Source organism: Pagrus pagrus (assembly GCF_965226575.1).
Source record: "Pagrus pagrus genome assembly, chromosome: 7".
Classification (NCBI taxonomy): domain Eukaryota; kingdom Metazoa; phylum Chordata; class Actinopteri; order Spariformes; family Sparidae; genus Pagrus; species Pagrus pagrus.
This window is the reverse complement of record NC_140191.1, coordinates 19,419,230-19,441,880: the sequence shown is the minus strand read 5'-3', so window position 1 is coordinate 19,441,880 and position 22,651 is coordinate 19,419,230. Positions and strand designations below refer to the sequence as shown.

The 22,651-nt window shown below is 40.8% G+C and overlaps 1 protein-coding gene across 4 annotated transcripts in view; it reads left to right on the top strand.

Annotated features, from left to right (window-relative positions):
• Positions 1–22,651, top strand: part of LOC311260547 (F-actin-uncapping protein LRRC16A-like) — a 74,033-nt gene that overhangs the window by 34,504 nt on the left and 16,878 nt on the right. For all 4 annotated transcript variants that reach the window (XM_084358515.1, XM_084358513.1, XM_084358512.1 and 1 more), the window contains exons 5-20: positions 913–1,034; positions 2,002–2,099; positions 2,258–2,328; positions 2,457–2,530; positions 2,760–2,835; positions 8,165–8,253; positions 9,407–9,501; positions 10,294–10,380; positions 11,988–12,091; positions 13,132–13,209; positions 13,786–13,862; positions 15,316–15,420; positions 15,883–15,952; positions 18,662–18,743; positions 18,870–18,969; positions 19,379–19,433. In XM_084358515.1, the coding sequence (XP_084214641.1) occupies positions 913–1,034; positions 2,002–2,099; positions 2,258–2,328; positions 2,457–2,530; positions 2,760–2,835; positions 8,165–8,253; positions 9,407–9,501; positions 10,294–10,380; positions 11,988–12,091; positions 13,132–13,209; positions 13,786–13,862; positions 15,316–15,420; positions 15,883–15,952; positions 18,662–18,743; positions 18,870–18,969; positions 19,379–19,433 (1,383 nt within the window). The remainder of the gene's footprint in view (positions 1–912; positions 1,035–2,001; positions 2,100–2,257; positions 2,329–2,456; positions 2,531–2,759; positions 2,836–8,164; positions 8,254–9,406; positions 9,502–10,293; positions 10,381–11,987; positions 12,092–13,131; positions 13,210–13,785; positions 13,863–15,315; positions 15,421–15,882; positions 15,953–18,661; positions 18,744–18,869; positions 18,970–19,378; positions 19,434–22,651) is intronic.

Sequence of the window (22,651 nt, the reverse complement as noted above, 5' to 3'; positions counted from 1 at the left end):
GGATTCTGAAGAAGCTTAGACTTGCTCAGGGACACATAAGCGTGATGGATGTTAATGGAAACAGGTTCTTGAACCCAACTTCTCCAGTTTAAGGTTGGCGCCTGTAATCACATCAGATCCTACAGTAGGTAGAACTGAACTGAAAAGATGGGAAGCAAAATACCTTCAATGCTGGTATAATTCTTAAAAAATTTGTGACATCAAAAACAGGTCTGGGCTCAGAAGTGATATCTCCGGGGGATGTTTTCCATCTGGGAAGAGCTTCCATTTGGCTTTTTGACCAGCGCTGGCTAGCTGTCAGTCAGCAGGATCTACCTGCTGAATATGATAATCCATCTCTAACCACTCTGTTGCTGAAGCTGAGCCTCTCTCCCGCTCATCTCAATGGATGTCAGCCCTCTTAGTATCCTGACTGATGGTCTCCCATGTTTAATAAGAATCAGCTAAGATTATGTTAATTCTGGCCTATAGAGGAGGCATCTATCGCCTTACATCAGCATTTGCATAATTGCTGTGAGCGCTGAAATGGTTAGCCAGTCTTGGTAAATGTCATTAAATCTTTATTTTAGCCTAATACAAAGATGTGGGCCGCAGATGTGGTTGAGTGGATAGATGGATGTCTCAATTATTATTACTGGGTGGATTCAGTGAATGGATGGGCAGAAGAGTGGAATATGAGATGGGAGGAAGATGAAAATGTACATATATAAACACGAAGCTCTCACGTTGAATCTTTCACCACCAACTAACTGTATCAATAGAAAACCAAACTGACTCAATGTATAGTGTATAGTGTATAGCGTAAGGAAAGAGTTGACTTATTATCTAAAGAAATATAACTGTGGTGGAAGCAGGTTCAGGTGAAACTGTGCATGCTGGTCTGGATCATTAATCACTGACGTGTCCTTTCAGCTGTTCATAGAGTACGAGCGCGGCTCCTTCTCCCTGAAGCTGCTCTCTACTGAGGAGGTCAATGATGTGGTCGCTCACATAGGAAACTGTATGTTGAGGATATGTCCGGGTCTGCCACCGAGGTGAGTCCTGGTCATGTTCACAGATCTGAGTCAATCCTCACAAAGATGTAGTTAAATTAATCTTGTATTTCTATAACTGGTATGAGTGTGCATTTTGATTGTGCTTGTTACAATGTATGTATTTTCGTGGGGTGCAGACTTTGCAAACTTTTGCTGTAAATGATTGTAAACAGGAGTAAAGGTGCAGATAAATGTTTTTCTTCATTTAAAGCACAGCGCTGATGTTTAAAGTGCTCGACAAACTCCAATGAATAAATCAAACTGAAATATATTGGGGCCATTAATTGATAGCTTGGCTTACAATCTATTTTACAGAAATTATGTTTATAGGCTAATGTTTAAAAGTCATCTACACAGCCAAAAAATATTTTCAGCCATATTTTTTCTGACCTGCTGAATATCAGGTGGACCCGTGTGACAAATAAAAATGTTAAGTTGCACTTGATAGTTATTTTGCTACCAAAATAGTCGCACCCTGGAGCCCTGTTCACTGAATTATTCTTTTAAAATAACAGTCACGGGTACAGTATACTGTATTTTATATATATATATATATATTATTTTGTTAATCTAATGTGGATGTGTTCTTCCTGCTGAGAACAGGAAGCATGGATTTAAATGCAGAAATGAATGCAGATGTAAAACCATAAACTTTTATAGCTTCTGAACAGGACAGACTCTTTTACTTTACTGAGAGACATAGGTTTGTGTTCTTGAGCCGCAGTCGATTTAATGCTACAGTGTGTGGTTTGGTTTAATTTAGGTAGTTTCATTTCAAATCATAGGAGTACTCCTTCCTGCTTCCTGCTTGGGAAATGTCCTTTAACAAGTAAGGCAGTGAGAAAGTAGCCTGGAGCTGTGTGTTTCAAAAGAGAGGATATGCATTTGAAAATTTCACCTGCAGCTACAGTATCTGGGAAATGTTAGAATGGGAGGATTAAATTCAGTTTTAATCTCTTCTCCTCAGTAAAGTGATGAAGAAGCTCTGCATGGAGCCTCCAGACAGGCTGACCTCTCTGCAGACTCTGTGGGAGAACAACAAACCAGCTGAGCCAGGACCCTGTGGTAGGAATCTGTGACGCTACAATAATTACTGTGTGCTTCTGTGTGTCGTACAGTGAGTTTACATTAGCGGTATATATGGTTTTACATGGTAAATTTTAAGTAATTTGTGATTTAACCATAATCCATAGTCTTTTTTTTTGTTCTTTCTCTCTGCTCAGGTGGGTTTTCTCAGATGTACAGATGTGTTTGTGACTGGTTGGGGCTGCCTTACAAAGAAGAAGTGCAGTGGGTCAGTATTATTGACAGTATTTAGTGTGTTCATGCTCTTGCTTACTCTTGTTTCAAACATGGCATCTATTTCTGCTGTACATGTCCCTTTTTTATATGACAAACATGTTTCCTTTGTTTCCTTTCCAGGACGTGGACACCATCTATTTGACACAAGACACCAGAGAACTCAACCTGCAGGATTTCAGCCATCTGGAGAACAGGTGAGTAAAATAAAAATGATAAAATATGACCAGAGCACATCAATATAATGTGAACAATTGAAAACCTTTATTAAGAAAAACATAGAGTTTAAAGCAAAGAGACGTATTTGTGGGTGTGACATTATTTATTTTTCTCGTAGAAATTTGCTGAAGTCACCATTAACCTGATGAAGAAAAATGTATAGTTGCAAAATGACCTTCTCTATCTTCACTGTGTGCTTCTCCTCAGGGATCTGGTGGCGATAATAGCAGTTCTGGAGTTTAACCAGTGGTTCACCAAGCTCTCCACCAAGGACTACAAACTGGTTAGTACACATTTTCTCAGTAATCATTTCTGTTTAGTTTGGGGAACTCAAAAACAAAGTTATTGTAGCCTAATGAGAGATATCCATTAAGACCCATGAACTAGAGGAGCCTCAGTAATGTTTGTTGTATTACACTAGAAGTACATCAACACTATATTTAAACTATGTTTGTTTTGTAATGTGTAACTTTTGCTCCGTTTACGCCTAGCGTCCACACTACCCCAGCATTTAGAGGTCCTAAAACAGAGACTTTATGAAATACTGCTGACCACGTTTCAGTTTGATAATTTTGGGACTGTTTCACTGTGGACGGGCAGAAATTGAGACTCGTGGAAACGATGATGCAGACACCCACATTCACTTCCTGATTGGATCTTATCACCGATGATGTGTGTTTCAGCTTTGAAAAGATGGCAGGGAATCAGGTCAGGCCATATCCTCACTCAGTATTTTGTCATGTTTTTATAGTTTTAATTTGAGCTCCATGCTTGCTGAAAGTCTTTTCTGGTCACCTTCTCATTGACATATGATGAATCACCAGTTTTTAGGCCGATCTGGCTAAACTGAATGCAGTTTAATTCAGTCCTGCCACAATTCTCCCTTCATGAAGATTATAGTGTTCAGTTTTTGAAGAAACTGTTTCAGAATGGTGTTGACTCTGAGGCTGTTTGAGGTGCTGTTAAACTGTTCTGCATTATATAGAGAAGTGGTTCTAGTATTTTGCCTTTTACGTGACGTGATTGAATATCACAGCCAATAAATTGTTGTATTACTGCTTTAATTTCCAATCACAATAGTTCCATTCTCAACTAAGAGGGTTTCAAGCATCACTTTACATTACAGTGGATAAACAGTGTTATGGTGTTGGTCTGATAATACAGATTTAATCCCATCTCAGAGTAAATTGTGAGGAGAATCACTACTTTCAACAAATGGGTAGATGTGTCTCGCCCTGTGTGCCGGCCTGTCAGTTTATTCTTGGTTCTTTTCACAGTTTGTAAAGGTCGTGCTTCTCACTTCCGTACTGCAGCACCAGTGCTGCGCTGGTGCAGTTGTTTCTGCTTATATCTGTTGGTCTTTTTCCCCAGTGCAATAAAAAGCAGGATGAGGGCTCGGACTGGGCCGTGTCTCCCTGTCTCTTTGTCCATCTATCTGTCAAGTACCATATTCCAAGTGACAGGCTACCACAGACACCAGCTGATTTGGCCAAAAGATGGAGACTCACTGCATAAACAAGACAGAGACTTAAGCAATGCTAGAGGCTTTGTGAGGCTGTACTTGGGCTATATGCTACACTGAATGATAATATGCCAATAATGACAATAGTAACATGCTAATGTTTATCAGATATTGCTCAGTGCTCACCATGTACTTAGTCATCTTAGTTAAGCATATTAGCATGCACACATTTGTAATCAGCACAGAAGAACAGCTGAGCCTGATGAGAATGTCATTAGGTTTCCTGGTATATATTAAACCAAAGTGGACTAATTAAGATTATACGCCTGAACCAAAGCGGTTGACTCTGATGGACTGACAGCCTGTTACTCTGTTGATCGGTCTAACATAAGCATCCATCAAGCCATACAGTTAGCATTGCTGTCAGTGCAATGTGACAAAATAATGAATTTATTTTTCGTGAAAGACTAAATCTTGAAATTAAGATAATAGGTCCTAGGAATGTACCCTCAAACAAGTCAGACTAGATTTAAATCTAAATATAGGATCACCTCATGAAGTGAGAAACATTAGTTTATGTTTTTATGTTGACATACTAGTCCTTAAAAATAACTCAAATAATAACAAAGTTGCTTATCGAGACAAGGCAAATGACATTTACTTGAATTAAGTAAAAGAAGCTTCCTTAGAAAACACTAGGTGAACCAGCAGTGAGCATATGAGCCGCCTGCAAGTCACCTTTAACCTGGACCGTCTCTCATACATGTAACCTATTAAATGTTGTAAACAATGTAAACAGTGTTTCCCACACATATACTTACTTGGGCGGGCACAAGTATATTTGGCGACCCATTTTAGCCTTTTATACTTTTTTATACTATATCAGTCTGAGCGAACAACGCCTTTTATGGTCGATTTACCAGTGAACAATCTGGCCTCGCTCCACCCCTCCCATCTACTGTCAATCACACATGCTTTGCAGACAGAGGGAGAGAGAGACGCTCTCTGGTATGACATCCCTCCTGTAAACACACTGATTGTGATAAAACAAGTTGCCCTCCATATTACTCTCACTCCTTGAGGTAGCTCTCAGTCTGGAATAGGTTGGTGACCCCTGCACTAGATAATCTATTTATACTTAAAACAAGAGTATTACACTTGGTTATACAGTATCTTCAGTTTTTGCACTGAGGCCTGATGAAATGAGTTGTATTACTGTGTTAACCCACAGTTGTTTGTCTACTTTTGATGACACTTGGTTATATGACAGATTTTGTTACAAAGTAACCTTTGTTTTTTGTTAATCATCATCATGTCCCTATTATTTATGTATCTTCATATACAATATATTAACATACACTACATCCCCTTTCTGTAATTACTACAGAACATGTCTCTCACTACCTTTGCCTCGCTTTAGCTGCATCTATCTGCCTTTACAGAATTTCCCCCCCTTTGTTTCCTCCATCTTCCCCTCCTGTCTGTTGACTGAGGATCAGTCCAATGTTCTCGTGTGATAAGACTCCTAATCCTGACGAGACAAAGGGGCTCAATGTCTCAGGCTGTTGCCCCCCTGCAGCACTCCATTACCAACTCTCCGTCTCGAGGCTTCGCTCAGTCTCACCAATTACCACACGCAGCTTCCTCAGTCCAAACAATTATCTCACGCCTCCGTCACAGACAATTCTTTTTGTATTGAATTGTTGAATACTGTCCGTCAGCATGCCGTGTGCATATTTAGGCTCTGATACTCACACGGGCACATGTGCACCTTGTGGCTAACGTGTGTCCTTTCTGTGCCAGATTAGTGTGTATTATAATGGACCCTCGGGCTTTTGTGTTCAGAACTTTTCTTATTCAAATAAGTTTTACAGTGTGTTAGTGGTGTTAGCCAAAGATTCCAGTTTTTGGACAGTGGCTGTGTCGTGTTTGTCATGAAAAGAGGCTTTTCAGTGCAATGCAAAAGAAATTCTTTTGGGTGTTTTTAAGGAAATGTCAGTCTGATTTCACGTTTTCTTCCTCGTGTGCTTGTTTATATGGTGATAATGGTGAGACGAGGAGCGTGATTTTTCATTGTTTTTAGTCCCATGCTGGTGGAAAGAATAACAGCTCAGAGAAGAAGAGGGTGAAAGAGAGAGTGATGTCAGCAAAAAGACCAGTGAAACAGAAAGATAAAGTCCAATGGAGAGGCCACTGGAAAGAGTGTAAGGGAGCGATGCCAGCTGAATAAGGAAATGAGTCAGAAGTTATCAGGAAGGAGAGATCAGATTGAAAGAAAAGGAAAAGGAACTTGACATTTCCAGCATAGGAAACTAGTCTTGACTTTCCAGCAGTACATCAGCCGATGTTCATGCCAAACTATTGACATGCAAAAGTTCAACCAAAGGGCAGCGCTGCCCATCAGTCTGAACTATTGTATCTGTGCAACTGTGTACAGATGCATTAGGCATATCTAAACTAAATATCTGTGGATCGCAAAGCAGGAAGAAAAAAAGGAAAGAAGAAGTGAATGAGAGGAAAAACAAGCCCCCAGGCTTAAATCAGAGTCTAACCGTCTCGGTCAAACAGATAAGAAATCTCTCAGTGCAGTGGACTGGATAATACAACACACACACACATGCTCAAAAACACACACACACAGCCGGCTCTCGCAGCGAGGGATTAAGCTGCTCATCCTCAGTTCAATCAGGCTGTTTGTCTTCTGCTCTAATCACGATGCTGAGCCGAAAAATGAGAGAGGAGGAGAGGACAGCAGTGATAAGAGGACTTCTGATTACCTCGTGATCGCACAGCATGCGTGTGTTTTACATGTGTGAAAGTGTGTGATATTTCAGCCGGACGTGGGGTCAGGACAGCGCAGCATGACAAGGCTCTTATTTAATGAATGGTAAATGGTGCAGCGGCGCACATGCTGACAGCGTCTCTGCGCCGTCCCCAACAGTTTTATTGTGACACTTGTAAAAAAAGAAAATACAGGCTTCTTTGTGCGCTTCGCCTCTCTCTCTGCTGCGCCCTGACCCGCTCCTCTCTCCCCTCTTCCCTCTTTTTTCTCCATTTCATCCCTCACTACCCTCATATCTCCCTTTGCAGTATTACGTGTCATCCCTCGCTGCCCTCCATCATTCTTATTCCTCATCTGTAATACTCACAGTTTCACAGAGTAAACATGTGAACAACAGTCCCTTTCTTTCTTTCCTTCTCTCTCTCGCCATTATCCCTCCTCTCGTTCTCTCCCCCTCACTGTAGATAACAGTGTGGGACAATGTCGCCAGTGTGTTGGCCGCACTGAGGTTGCAGGGTGAGAGAAAGAACAGGAATGTCAATTACCAAGAATAACAACACAACAATGGTCTGAGTTCTGTTTTTGTGATGGAGAATGTTTGTCTTATGAACCAGCACAGATAATTAGTGTAGAAGAAGTAAACCGGACGTGTGTTTTTCTTCACGTTTGAAAGTGACGCAGCACACAGTGAACTGGGTCAGTGAACATCTAGGTAGGGCACGGACGTCCAACTGTTGAATTTTTAATTCGGTCTAAATATGAGTGCTTTTCCTCCCCCGACCGTCTCCTGTGGCGGCGAGACCACAGAAGCAAGACAACTTCTCTCCCTCTAAAGTGTCTAAAAGTCTGCTGTCCCCAGATCCTTCCTGTCACGCATAAATGGTCTTTAAGCAAAAGAGACAGAATTCGCTCCGTGCTGCAGTGCAGCTTTAATTAGCATAAATGAACAGCTTTCCCAAGCAATTTCAACGCATTTTGCACAAGAACACTTGCAGGAAGTCCCAGAAGTACATTTCTGTGTTAATCCTGTGACCTTGAGTGTTTCAGTCCAAGCTTTGGTGTTCTAGATAAAAGTGCATTTTGAGCCTTGAAGCTAGTGCAGTTAATTAGTATATGTTTTATGCTTTTAATGAGCTGATCAGTGAGCAAAGATCTACTTGTGATACTGTGAGTGGGAGAATCATAACATTCTCACATTATATTTCTTTTTCAGCTTAGTATCTACTGTTTTGTTGAGCACTATCACAAAAACTAGTACATTTATATTTCTTTATTCCGTCTTTTTTAAATGATGCTATCTGCAAAATTGTATGTAGTTTTGCTGACATCTGTGTGTGTGTGTGTGTGTGTGTGTGTGCGCGTCTTCAGTCTGCAGATGTGTGTGAGCAGATCCTTCGGGTCGTGTCCCGCTCCAGTCGACTGGAGGAGTTGGTTCTGGACAACGCAGGACTCAAAACGTGAGAACATGCAAACCCCTCCAACAATTTAATGTGTCAAGGTCAAAAACTACTCAGCCTGTGAAAACAGTTACATTGTGTTTTCTGTGGCTGTGGCAGATACTTGTCAAGTGTGAGAAAATTACTCACTCTCTTCACTTGAACTTTGAATTTTTTAGCTTGTGTTACAAACTCTTGGTGTGGAGTTTGAGAGATTTTGATGTTTCCAAAATAGGAAGGGTCTAACAAAAGACACAACCTTATATTATGAGAAGTGTATCTCAATCTGTGTGCATCAGTGTATATCACAAGTCCAATGACTTCACCTGGGGCCACTTCAAGCCTTCAAAGCCTGTTTCTTGCTTGTAATAAGTAAAAAAAAAAAATTCTGAACAAGTGATATGTCACTAAAATGTGTTTTCTTTGTGATTGTGTCTCAAAGCATAAGCATAATGAGATGTTTTTGATGAGAAATTAGACTGAGCTGCTGCAGCTTTTACAAAAATGCAGTCACAAGATTTTAAAATAAGATATCAAACCACACTTGTGGCACTTGTGACAGTGTGTTTTATTTTATAGCTCTGGACATATTTTTAACAGAAGATGATGAGTATGAAAGCAAGATGTACCTGCCAAAAAATTCCAACTTTGAGATCAATGTGAAGTTGAAAAGCAGAAATGTTTGATATTCCGACTGAACTGCAGCAGCTTTGCAGAGGTCTGTTGATGCTGGCTGGATGTTTGCTTTTGTCAGCTATGTGCGGGAAATCATTCCTTATTACACTTCTGCTAATAGCGCAGTTCAGTGCTGTCTTGCTTGCTGACTGGCTTTGTTGCAACATTTCAATTCAGTCTTTTTATTGAGACATTTTGACTCGTCATTTAAGGAAAAAGCACAGGTGTTACTAATAACATTAACGTTAGCTCCCAGTAAGCCATGACAGTTTGACAGTAAGCCAGCGTGCACAACAGCAGGACCCTGAAATACAGATCATTAACATTATTATTCACATCGGTGCATTTTGTGCTGTGAAATGTCAAAATGTCTTCTCTGAAAATGACTTCTATTCTGCTGTTCTTTTCTTACATGGCATTTATTTATGCCGGAAGCATTTTGATAGATGGATAGTACAGTACATTGGTCATAATGGATACACTCTTTCTTACTCTCCAGTGATTTTGCCCAGAAGCTTGCTGCTGCCCTGGCCCATAACCCCAGCTCAGGACTCATCACCATTAATCTTGCCAACAACCCACTGGAGGACAGAGGTACGATATCTGCTTTAATCTGGTCTAATGTATTCATGTCTGCTCTGTGCTACTCGCCACTGTTCTAAACATCTCTGCTGTACATCAGCTGTGAAAGGTAACTCTCCTGCCACAGTGAAATATTAAATACATTAAACATTCAATAGTCATATAGCAGGAAGATTTCTCTTGCCAACTCCTCATTGTATTATACTATATATGTACCACAGCCTGTCACAGGTATAGAGTGTGGTAATATTGACAGTTTAGGTTCACTTGGTACAGGACAGTGAAGTTTAATATTTCATCACCTCCATCCTAAGGCCTCTCAGCCTATCCAGGACACATGAATTAAAGATGCATTCCACCAAATATTCAGGCATGTCGCATGTAAACATGCAACAGATTTCTGGGGATTATTCGTTCTCATGTAAAATTTACCGCAATGATCTGATGAATGTTTTCTCATTTAAATAAACCATACTTTTTTTTTGTTTTAGATTTTGTCATTTTATTATTATCATTTGTATGTTAAGGTTTTTAACATATGTGTTCCTCATCTATTCAAATGTGAACATTGAGATTTTGTTAGAAGTACGTATGTTTTCCCCCGTGGCCTCAGAGCTCAAACCTATGTCACTGCTTTCTGCTAACGGCTAACTGGGCGTTTCCATTTGAAAAATACTCAATAGAACAACGTTGGAGTCGCCCTTTTAAAATGTGAAAGTCCATTGGCAGTAACGTTGCCTGAAACAAGCAGCATCATGAAAGCAAAAGGAAAAGCAGACAATCATTGACTCTCTCTCGCTGCAGGTATCTCCTCCCTGGGTGCTCAGTTTGCCAAACTTCGGATGGGGCTCAAGCATTTAAACTTCTCCAAAACCTCACTATCACCCAAAGGTATGTGCTGCCTCACTTTGTCTTCTGTATACACCTCCTGATGATGTGTGAAAACATTTGCAGTTTTGAAATGGAGGTAGGTTGGAGTGATTCAATTACAAATAAATAACATAAATATTGCGCTGTGATTAGCTGGCTTTCCTGTTTGAGTTTGAGATGGAGTTCACATCTTTCATTCATGTGATCACAACTACCGCTGAGAAGCTGATGACACTTAATTATTGAACTATAAACACTGAGTGAGAGCGGGAGGCCAAGAAAAAGATGTGTGTGTGCAAAGACAATCTGTAAACAGTGCGCATGTTTCTATTTGCATAAATGCTGCTCAACATGCAGTCAGTGGAGCCGCAGCCTCTTGACGTAATTGAAGAATCTTTCTGAAGTAATGGCCTTTAATGAAATGAAATGAAGAGGCTGATTGTGCCGAGGCTTTTTGCAAAACAACTGCAGGCGCTTTGAAGTCGTTCTGGTTATAATTTCTGGATTAAATGTGGCCGCTGTCGGCGATCACTTGCAGGTAAAATCTCTTCTTCGTTCTCACCCAAAGTAAACTCTTCAGCACCCGCTACATTCTCCAGGGACCCACTGTAAACATGCTCTGCTCTCAGGCAATCAATAAAGAGCTATCATATTTCACAGTGCAGGGTGAGTGAGATGGCTGCGCCGCTTAAACTGAGCCCTGCCCGCCTAGCTAAAGGCCCAATCCATAATCCAAACCCCAAAAGCCCCCGACACTCAGAGCAACATAGAGGATTGAGGACATCTTTTTTTTTTTTTGCCCTGATTTCATTTGATGAAGCTTGTTTCAGCATATCTATCATTTGATCTTTTGATTTTTCATCCCAGTTGAAGGTAACATGAATATGTTGAAACTTATTTAATTATTCTGTCTTGATCATCTACATTCATCTCGTGAATCAGACTGTTCTCATATCTTCTTCTCTCCAGCTCTGTCCGTCAGTAAACCATGCGTAACTGTCTGGTGACTGATTTGACAGAGTCAGGACTTGATAAAAGTGCTAGTTCAGTGTGTCAGCCATGTGATGGACGTGACACGGGTCAGTGGTTGTACGCACAGTATGTCAATATGACGCAGACACTGTGGAGTAGAAATCCATGCGTGCAAAGACTTGCATACACAAACAGCTGTGTCTATACGTCCTAAACGATTGCATTTGATGTGGTTGTTTTCGATGCTTGATGTTCGATGGTGCTCTTAATCAGTTTATTTAGATACATGTTCTCATTACATATAAAACAGGAGAATCCTCAACTTAGTGTGACAGTGAGAAAGGCATACTGTAGCATTACATTTACACAACCATGAGAAAGAATCCTCTATTCACTTTCCATGCATTCACTCTACATTCTGATCCTGGTCTTTCCTGTCTTCACCCACTGCTCATTTCCCCTGCTATTTCCTTCAATATGCTGTCAAAACATCAAACAGAGATTTGAGGGTTGTGATAATGCTGACAGTGCACGTGTGTGTGTGTGTGTGTGTGTGTGTGTGTGTGTGTGTGTGTGTGTGTGTGTGTGTGTGTGTGTGTGTGTGTGTGTGTGTGTGTGTGTGTGTGTGTGTGTGTGTGTGTGTGTGTGTGTTTTAGGGGTGAACAGCCTTTGCCAGTCACTGAGTGCCAACCCGTCCATCCCCAGCAGCCTGGTCCATCTGGACCTCTCAGGGAATGTCCTCCGTGGAGACGACATGCAGGTACACACACATGTGCGCGCACACACACACACACACAGTTTCTAATCCATTTTACAGCTTGTATCAGTAACACTTAATTGATCGAAACGGGTCAGGGCTGCAGTTGTGTGGGGCCGTTATAAATCAGTTAGCATGTCTCTCTGTAGGGGAACATCGAGTCGGGATAGTTGACATCTGCTCAGAGCACAGATACATCAGTGTCTAGTCCAACAAACACTGCCCCATCCATCACAGTGTTCTACTGTATTCATAACTCGACAACAAACTATGATACATACATACTTTGACAAAAAGTCACTTTTAAAGGAAGTACTTGACATTTTGGGAAATATGCTTGTTCCTTTTCTTGCCAAGAGTTAGATGATAAGATCTTTACATCTCTCATATTTGCACAGCTAATGTGAAGCTAGTGTCAGCAGCTTGCTAGCTTATCTTAGCATAAGGACTGAGAACAAATAACTTCTAAAGGAGTCTCCGCTGGTTGCCTGTAGAGCTGGTTTGTTTACTCCTCCATGACAGTAAACTGAATATCTGGAGGGCGCCATCTTGGGCTTTGGGATTAACTAATTGTCATTTTTCGTCATCTTCGGACATTTTATAGTCCAAACAACTAATTTATTAATCAAGAAAATAATTGACAGATTAAAGCAACATTATGTACAAATTGTCATTTTGTGCGATTTGGCGCCCCCCACTGTTTCTGAGTGTAACACCACTGTTGTCAATACAAATCCCATCTGATTGGATAGAAACAATGATGTTTGAAATGTATTTGACAGGAGGTTTGATGTTGGGAATCAGAAATTATGGAAAATAATTAATGAGAGCAGGAAGGGAGAGTAGATGCTCAACAGTTGAGGAAAAAAAGAGTAAATATGAAAAAAACACCTTACTGAAGTTCACAAAAGCCACATAGGAGTCAAACTCACATTGTTCTACATAAGAAGCATTTGTCACTGTGGTCACCAACACGCATATCCTCCAGAAGAGCATTCACATCGGCGTGTTAACAAATGTGTCATTCTTTGCTTTACATTTAGCATTTCTACCACTTCCTGGGTCAACCCAACAGCCTGGCAACCCTTGACCTCTCCAACACTGACTGCTCATTGGACCAGGTGAGTCTGGGCGCACACTGAGATGATCTGGTCTGGTGTTCAGAGCAAAAAAGAGTTTGATTCAAAGGTTATCGGGCAAAGAAATACATGACAAAAAATAGCACAAGTTTCAGAGAATTACAAACAAAGACACAACATACAGTACACTCACCGTTGTACCTCCTTATTGCATGCATTGTAAGATGAAGTGTTAGCAATTATTATCTGTGTTGCAGGCCATGTAATCTAATTTAATACACCCACTCAATCTGTGTTGCTGCTGCTTGCCAAGCTGTTTGAATACTGTACAGTATGTGTTGTATTGATGTGGGTCTGAGAGCCAAATACAGCTTATTGATTAGTCTGAGATGTAGCCAGCTGTCAGTCTGTCACTGAACATATTGATTAGCTCTTAAATCATATTGTGTGTCTCTCACATGCAACCAGACAATAATAAATGTATATACTTCTCAAAACACACATCAAGACACCCATTTTCTTCTTTTTTCTTTTTTATGATCAAACTCACTGATTTGTTCACACTTTTCCATATAAACAGCTCAGATGTTAAAGTGACACGTTCTGTGTTTTTAACAGGTTTGCTCGGCTCTGCTGCGAGGCTCGGTCCAACACCTCTCGGTTCTCAACGTCTCAAAAAGCGTCTTCCCTCACAGGTAAGAACTCATTCTGACTTTACTGACAGTCACCTTAACAGTGGGCAAAGGAAATGCATTTATTGTCGTAGCTGGTAGCTGAGAGGTTGGTTGATGGAGTACATTCGCTTCATTTGGAGGCAGACAGTTGCAGTAATAAAAAAAGTGAGACACTGAGTAACACAAGACTAAGAAATTACAGAAAATACAGTAGAAATAGGTTAAACAGATACATAAGTAAGGCTGTAATGATAAGTGTGTCATTTAAAGAAGAGTTTTTAGAAGTTCATCCCAGTGAAAGAAAAGCAAAACAACAAACTGACTCTTTAAAACTTCTCGAGAAAAACTAAATCTTTTACTGTTGTTTTTGCAGAAATATGACAGCATGTATCATACAGAGTTATTTCTTAACCTCTAAATCTCAATAATTAAATTTTTTAAAAATGTGCAGCAACATGTCTTTTTAAAGCTTTTTTTAAACCCAAGTATATCAAATTTATGTTTTGCACCTGCAGATTAGTCTGCACCACAGCTGAAAAGTTAGAAAATCACAGTTGAGTTGATGTCCATAATTATACATAACTGCCACCTGACTCTGTAAAATGATGGCGCAAATGCAGTATGGACATTGAGTTGCATCCCAAACCTTTTTGATATGAAACAGGTCTGGGATCTCCTGGACATTTTTATTCATCATGTGATTGCTGGAAGATAACCACACCAAGGCTTACCTGTGATCCTCCTGCCCATCTTAATATACTTAATACATTAAAGGTTCTTTTTGACCTGAAATGACTCTTAAGGAGTTTCCTTTAAGCCAAACATGTGTCTGTATGTTGGTGTGTGACACCTGCTGGTGACAAAGTGCCATTACAGACAAGATAAAATATGGACGACAGGAGTGTGTCCGTCTGGGTTTGTTAGGATGCACGATTCGAGTGTGGTTAAATTTGTGTGTGTGTGTGTGTGTGTGTGTGTGTGTGTGTGTGTGTGTGTGTGTGTGTGTGTGTGTGTGTGTGTGTGTGTGTGTGTGTGAGAGAGAGAGAGAGAGAGTAACAGATGGGTGGTGGGTGGAGTTTTCTCCCCATTATTATCTCTCTTTCCAGTGTGTCTCGAGGGAGTTGAGGGCTTCATCAACAGTAGGGTGTGTGGAGTGGGAGGATGAGTAGTGGTTAAGGGTTACACCTGCGACTTTGACTTATTCTCCTTTGTGAAAATCATCCTCTCAATCCTTTGTTTTGTGGAGCTTACTTGACAGTTGATGAAACCCAAAATGGGTCACAGCCTTTTAGGACATGGCAAGAGTAATAAAAGCTTAATGTCGACCTGAATCTCAGGTCGAGGAATAACATCACCGAGCCTTGTGTGGTGTTGGCTCAAAAGAGGTTTAGAAATATGAAAAGTTGGTGACATGTTGTATTTTAAGTTGTAAGTGTATGCTTTTGGCATTGTTTCATCTCCTGCTCTCTTGCAGGAAAGGCAAAGAGGTGCCTCCGTCATTCAAGCACTTCTTCAGCAGCGCCATGTCTCTCAGCTCCATCAACGTGTCAGGAACCAAGCTGCCGCCAGAGGCCCTCAAGTGAGAGAAGGATTCATTCACTTTTAATGTGTCTGAGGAGCAGCTCCTTCTGCCCCACATTCTATGTCCCTCATATTGTTTTATCACCTGCAGTCCAATTTAAAGCAGTAAGACTTAACTTGTCTTTGCAGCCTATATCAGTGAGAAGCTCTGTTAAATGACACTGACTGGGCCCTTGCAGTTTGATAAAAGTGGCATTATGATTAGTATTTGTTTGGATATTGATGGTGGTAAAACATATGTACATGTCGTCATAAATAGAGACATATTGGACAAGGGCTAAGAAATATATTAAAATATTATTGAATTCCCATTGTGGCTAAGGGGCAATATCCAAATCGTAACGTTTAGTTACATGATGAAAAGTTAATATTTCTCACCACCTTTAAAGCTTTAACTTCTTTGTGTCTTTGATTTTAGGCTTTAATTGTTTATTAACCCCGTATAACATCATTGTTTTAGAGCTCTCCTGCTCGGCCTGGCCAGTAACATCAATGTGAAGGACGTCTCTCTAGACCTCAGCTGCTGTGAGGTAAGACCAATAGAGACACACCACACCGTCATTTCCTCTCTTGAATCTGTTTATTTAAAGTTAAGATATCTTTTACACTTTTTGAAATTGGTAGTAGTGGGATAATTCCCACTTGGCTGCCCTTTTACTGGTTGGTGTGGACATATATTTATTGTAGAAAATAGGGGACAGAGAGGTCTGGGTATGGAAAACTGATACTTTTATAGCACCGACCGAATTGTCTCGATTCTATTGAGTATCAAAAAAAATTCTTGTTATTCGATATCAGATTTCAATACCTAAAAAGTTCATTTCATCTGCACCAGTGAGCCAATAAGCATGCAGCATGCTTGTTGTGCGAAGATCTAATAGTGCAGATAAAACACTAGGTTACACCTAGAGGCAGCGCTCATCATGTGTTTGAGTAATGTAACCTTGCGTTAAAACAGATTTTAAAAAATTGGTATCACAAAAAGTATTGATCAGGAAACGTGATCAAAGTCAAGGTACCGGTATCAAAAAATAAATATTTAACAACACCTGGGCCTTGGGGACAGGTGTGGTGACAGGGTGGAATCTCCATGAATACTCAGTTGCAGTGATTTCTGTGAAGCGATGTGTAAACACAGGAATCTTTGTACTTTTATTCCTAATTTATACTTAATCATGTGAATATTTACTAAGACACCTGAAAATCAAATGTTAATATCACAACTGCTGAGTTGGGAGCTCCTAACATTCATGAGAGCTTCAGCAAACTGAATGGCAGCTCAGTGATGCTGATAACATTGCAGGTAACTAGCTCAGTTAGAACATGCAGTGATGCCTCAAATGTTGCTATCAAACACTTGTGACAAAGATATGTAACAGAGGCAGGACATTTTACAGTTTAACAATAAGGACCGTCTAATATTACATCAGTGCACTGAAACAATAAACGTCAGCGGGAATTTAATCATTATAAATTACCCCAAGCACCTTTTTCTGCATCATAATCTCTTTAAAAGATGAGGTTTCATATTGGCGCATATCAGACAGAATACACGACGATATCGTTATCTGGCTCCACTTGTTAGCTCAAGTTTGGTGAGTGTTTTTAATAGTTTGAAGAAATTCTGGTCCAATGCAATCAGCTTTTTAGGATCCACTCCAAAACCATTTGACAGACCAGTGATACTGTTAAGAGGCCGTATAATGGAATACTTGGCAGACAGCAGGTGGGGGCGGAGGGGGAGAGATGTACCGAGGGGTGGAGGTGGGGGTTGGGTTTAGTTTCCGTCTCTAATTGTTTCTGCACAACTCTCTCTCACTCACACACATACACACGCACACACACACACACAGCAGCCTCCTCGCCTTCATCTCCTCCCCTGCTCGCACAGAAAAAGACAGCTTGCTGCAGATTCAATGGGATTGCCAAAGATAACGCATGAATACAAATTACACAGGAAATCCAATTCCACATTCCCATAGAAATCTTCCCAAACTGGAGCTGCGGGGGGAAGTGATGCGTTCCATCCCTTTTTGAAGTCTTAATGAAGCGTTTGGCGGAGGCAGCCCAGAACTGCTCTGTGAGTGGGCTGACAGCATGCAGAATCAGGCCTGTGCATATGACTTCTGTCGAGACTGTTTGTGCAAACGTGTGTGTCACTGGTGAGCGTGTGCTTTGAATGATCATTAAGCATCTGTGTGTTTTGTTGCTGGTAATTGTTGGCGTGGCTCTGACATGCTGTTCTCTCCCCCTAATGCTTCTGTAAGCTTGGCCATTGTGTAAGTACCAATGTGCTCCCTCTTAATAATTAACATCCTGCTCCTCCTCGTTTTACTTGCACGTCTGAATCGGCCGATATTGTAATTTTCCTGCCGATCCTATTCTTCTTCTCTGCATCCATTTCTCCATCAACACGTGGAGAAAAGACTTGAGCAACATCACGCTGCAATTGCTCTGAATGATCTGTGCCGGTATTCTAAATGATTTGTATTTCCATTACTGTGTATTGAAACCACGAGCTCCTCTATCCTGCATGTCTCCATTATTAGTTGTCTGTGCTTAGAAGCTGAATGCATGTTTCACCTCAGATTCTTCTGCAGCTCGCTTTGTTGTTTTCACAGGTGCACACAGGTTTATTAGATAAATATAGGGCTTCAATCTCATATCGGCAAATTTGTACAAACATCTGCAATCCTTTTTGGGAACACCGTGGCATTTATGTTAATCTGTGTTGGTGCAGGATCCTCCACAAGCTGTCTTTTTCTAGCAGTAGTGCAGCAGGCAATTAAGAGGACACATCTTCCAAGTGTTCAGGGTGTCTGTAGGTAAAGTCTTACAATGTCTTTAATTCAGTTTTTTAAATATTAGGCCTTATTAAATAGTCATTTTATCAATTTTCATTTCTCAGTCTTTTAATTTATTTCTTCAAAATGAGTCAAGCTCCTCTGCGGGAAACTTTTAAACCGACCACTGAAGTTTTTAATTCACATTGATTCACACTTACATAAAATCTACCTCTGCACGAGACCACACCTGCCTCCAATGCTTGAATAAATGTCCGAAAATCTCAAAACATCTTGAAAAGGTCTTAAAAAAGCAGTAAATCTAAGTGTCACCCAGGTGTAACAGGCTTTAGTTACCTGCAGTATTATTAGGCGAACAGGCCACACTCTGCATTGTATCACAGCGACTGTGTGTGTGTGTAGCTGTGTGTAAAACTCACCCTCTTGTCTTTCCAGTTGCGGTCAGGAGGTTCTCAGATCCTTGAAGGTTGTATCGCCGAGATCCCAAACATCTCCAGCTTAGACATCTCTGACAACGGTGAGATCACAGCTTCTATGCATTTTGTACCAAATATTTTTTTAACCTTTAAACACTTACTTCATCATGAAAGAGTCCTCAGAGTGCGTCTTTATTATCATCTTTAACCTGTTTCTCTACGTACAGGCCTGGATGCAGACCTGTCCACTCTGCTGGTGTGGTTAGCCAAGAACCGATCCATCAGGCACCTCTCTCTGGGCAAGAACTTCAACAACATCAAGTCCAAGTAAGAATTCAGTACAGTTTGCAGAGGGTGGACAGCTCATGTGAACAGTTTGGGTCTGAGAGAGAAACATTAGTGGTTAGGCGTGGGTTTGGTTTATTTGTGGCTTCCTGTGACATAGTTTGGTCTGTCGGGGATGACAAAAGACTGCTGTCGGATTCAATTTACCGGGTCCAAAACATAAACTCACATCAAAAAGACCAGTGATGAAGTCTTTGTTGTCCACTACACAGGGGGGTTGAGATGACCACAGATAAACAGAGTTCTGTATCCAAGATGGAATTGCACAGAATAATCTGTACACATTATATTTCTATAGATTGTCTCTAAACCTGAGAACTTAACCTGTACAGGGTTGGTTCTGAAGAATGTTCTCAGTGTGATCATCCTGTCTTTCTTCTTCCTGACATAGAAACCTCGCCCCAGTGTTGGACAGCCTGGTCCATATGATTCAAGAAGAGGAGTCGGTGAGTTTTTCATTTCCCTCTCCGTCTGTCTGGCTTTTGTGAGGGACAGCAAATCACTGAATCTCCACCAGCTGCTCTGCAACTGACCTCTGACCTCTCCACTGGAGCTGGTGTGAATATAATGTCCCCAAAGTGATCAATAAAGTATCAGATTCAATGGAAACTATGTGGTTTATGAGAGCTGTAGTAAAACATTCATGCTGTTTTACTCAGGTGCGTAAAGTTAGATCGTAAAATGTAAACTGGACATTATTTAATCCGTTTTGAAATGATAGTAGACTGACCAGTATCGTAACTTTTTATTGCCTGATGAATACTGCCTGCTGGTCATTATCATCTCTGTTGAAAGCTGAGAAATTTCCCAGAGTTGATGGCTTAGCCTCTGCACTTCCTTTATCCATTAGTTTCCCCTCCCTCGCGTCTAACAATTCCCACAGGGAGAATTATTTAGATATTACAAGATGCTGGCTAAGCTATAATTTTCTTCAGTTGCTCTGAAAACCTGCATTGAAATAAAAGGATTTTCTCACGCATAACGCTTTCTTCCTGTCCCACAATCAATCTCGCTCATTTTATCTCCGTCTCCATCATGGGAGCTGTAACACATTTTGCCCCAGTGCCCCGCCGCCTGCCCTTTTTTGTGTCCCACAGAGGTGGATGTGCTAGATTGATGGTCCAATCGAGCTGCTCTGTGTTGGATTGGGCTAGTGATGCTTGTAGTGTGCATGTGTGTGCGTGTGCGTGTGAGATTATGTGTATGAGCTGGTTATCTGGCTTTGCAGGCAGGAGAGACGAGAGAAGGAAAGGAGGGAGAAACTTAATGGATGGGTCCATAGGAAGAGGTTAAAGGTGGGGGGTCAAAGGATGTTCAGTCGGCGTGGATAGTAAGCAATAAAAAAAGATAGAAGTAGAAAGAGAAGGTGGCAGAGAAACAAGGTTTTGTAGCATAGAGAGGACAGCTGAAGGAGAAGGTCTTGTTGGTAAAAGGAGCTGTGGGCCACAGATTTGTTTGGAGCAGGGAAGAAAGTGTGCACTTTTATGTTGTGCGTGTGTGTAATCCTGTCTCGGTGTGTCTGTGTGTGTGTGTGTCTGTTAGAGAGAGACAAGCGTGTAACCAGTCTCCTGGGCCCCTTACAGCCAGAGCTGACGTGCAAACACAGATAAGTGAAGGCCTGTGGAGATAACGAGTTTCAAATGTTATTTTTCCTGCTCTGCCTCTCTCAGATTGTGTCACAGCTCCAGGCAGCACATCTACCTGCTGTGTGTTTCTGTGTCCTGGCCTGAGTCCAGGCAGTTAGTCCTGAGGTACCTGATCGCTGCCAGAATATAAACAGAAACACAAAGTGTAAACTGTGTCTCATTGGTGAGGCGGTGCACGTCTGCTTCATTAGAAGGAATAGTTTGTAAGAGTTGGATGAAAATATTGGTATTTCTCTCACATCTGTGCAGCAAAAGCCAGCAGCAGGTAAGCTTAGCTTTGCTTGATGACTGGAAACCAGGGGAAACAGCTAGCTTGGCTCTGCCCAATGGTAATTAAAGCTGCCTCTCAGCACCCCTGATGCTCACTAGTTAACCCCCCATATCGTTTTTTGTAATCCATACATAATTCAAAGTGAAAATGATTAATTTATTAATTGATTAACTCCTCTGAGTCTCATCCTCACCATGAGGTTTCCAGGCAACCAGCTGAGACACCTGAAAGTTATTGCCCTTGGCTAAGAAATAGTACAGGTGTTGGCTGCAGGCAGATTGATTTGTGTTTGGACTGAGCCAGGCTAGCTGTTTTCCCTGGTTTTGTTTTTATGCTAAGCTAACCAGCTGCTGGCTGTAGTTTCATACTGGATGCACAGACATGAGACAGGTTAAACATTTTCTTATCAAAGTCTCACCCAGAAAACCAATGGGCATGAACTGTTCCTTTAATCCACAGAAAGAAAACCTCACAAATAAAAGAACAGCAATTGAAGATTTGCAGAGATATTTTATAAAATTAAACCTCAAAATAAAACTGCAGATCTTAAAATACAATACATTGAGTGAGAAAAATAAAATGGGAATCTGCGAGAACTAACAAAGAAATAAATCTTTTACCTTGTTCTTCCTGCAATATGTTATAAATCTGTAACAAACATCTCACCAGCGGGAAGTTAGAAAAGATGTAGAAGAGGTAGAGAGTATGTGAAGGAGAAAACAATGAAGAAAATGAACTGTACAACCCCAATTTCTCCTGGTGACCAGTAATAACGATAACAATTCTTGAGTGTTTGAGAAAAAGTAATCAGCAGAAGATCCATCTTCCCCTCTCCCAAGCTGATTGCAGATGTAGTGGACAGGACAGGATGTTATATTGCAGAACACCGCAAGATAAATGAGTTCATCAGAATATTAAACACAATTCATCATTTTACGGACGCACATTAAACAGATTAATTTGTCTCTGGCATAAGGTCACTTTTATTTGCGTGTCTTGGGTTACAATTTCTCATTTTCTTGGTTTTATTAAACATGACAAGGATGCGATCATTTCTTCATTTTAGTGATTAATAAGGGCTGAGAGTCCGAGCCGCTGCAGCTGCACAGAGTCATCAGCCATAGTGAGGAGCAGGACGTGTGATTACTTTTGCCGGCACAATATACAGATATTATAATTATAGACTTTCCTTTTCTACATTTACTGATACAATACAACCAGATGCTGTTGGTGCACGGGATTTATGTACGAGTAAGACATTTTTAATCCAGGTTTTTATTCTCATTTATCTGTTAGAAACTGTGTGAAAACTCAGTGTTAGAGATCTTCTTTCTGCTTTACATAGCTGGAGAAAGAATTAGCTACCGTGACTACAGGTCCATAAACTTGTACCTATTTAAATGTGCATGTTTAATGTCCGCGCCGAGCTCCACGAGAGCACATGCAGGCAATGAATAATTCTCTCTGCGTGCTCAGACAAGACATAAAAAGGTAATTTTCTGCCTGTATAACCACATTGATGCTGTTCCTCTCCACACTGATCACTTTACTTTATCAGCTCAAAGACAAAAGATTCATTAGAGAGGAAAATATGTTTAGTATCATAACTCACCCCTCATTTATCACTGCTGCTTAGTTTTTTTATGGCAAAGAGTTAGTGTTTTATCGCTGTATGGTTTTGCATCTGTGTGTACTACTTGAGCATGTGATACTGTCGGCACTGTGTTAATACATGTAGAGGTGGAGT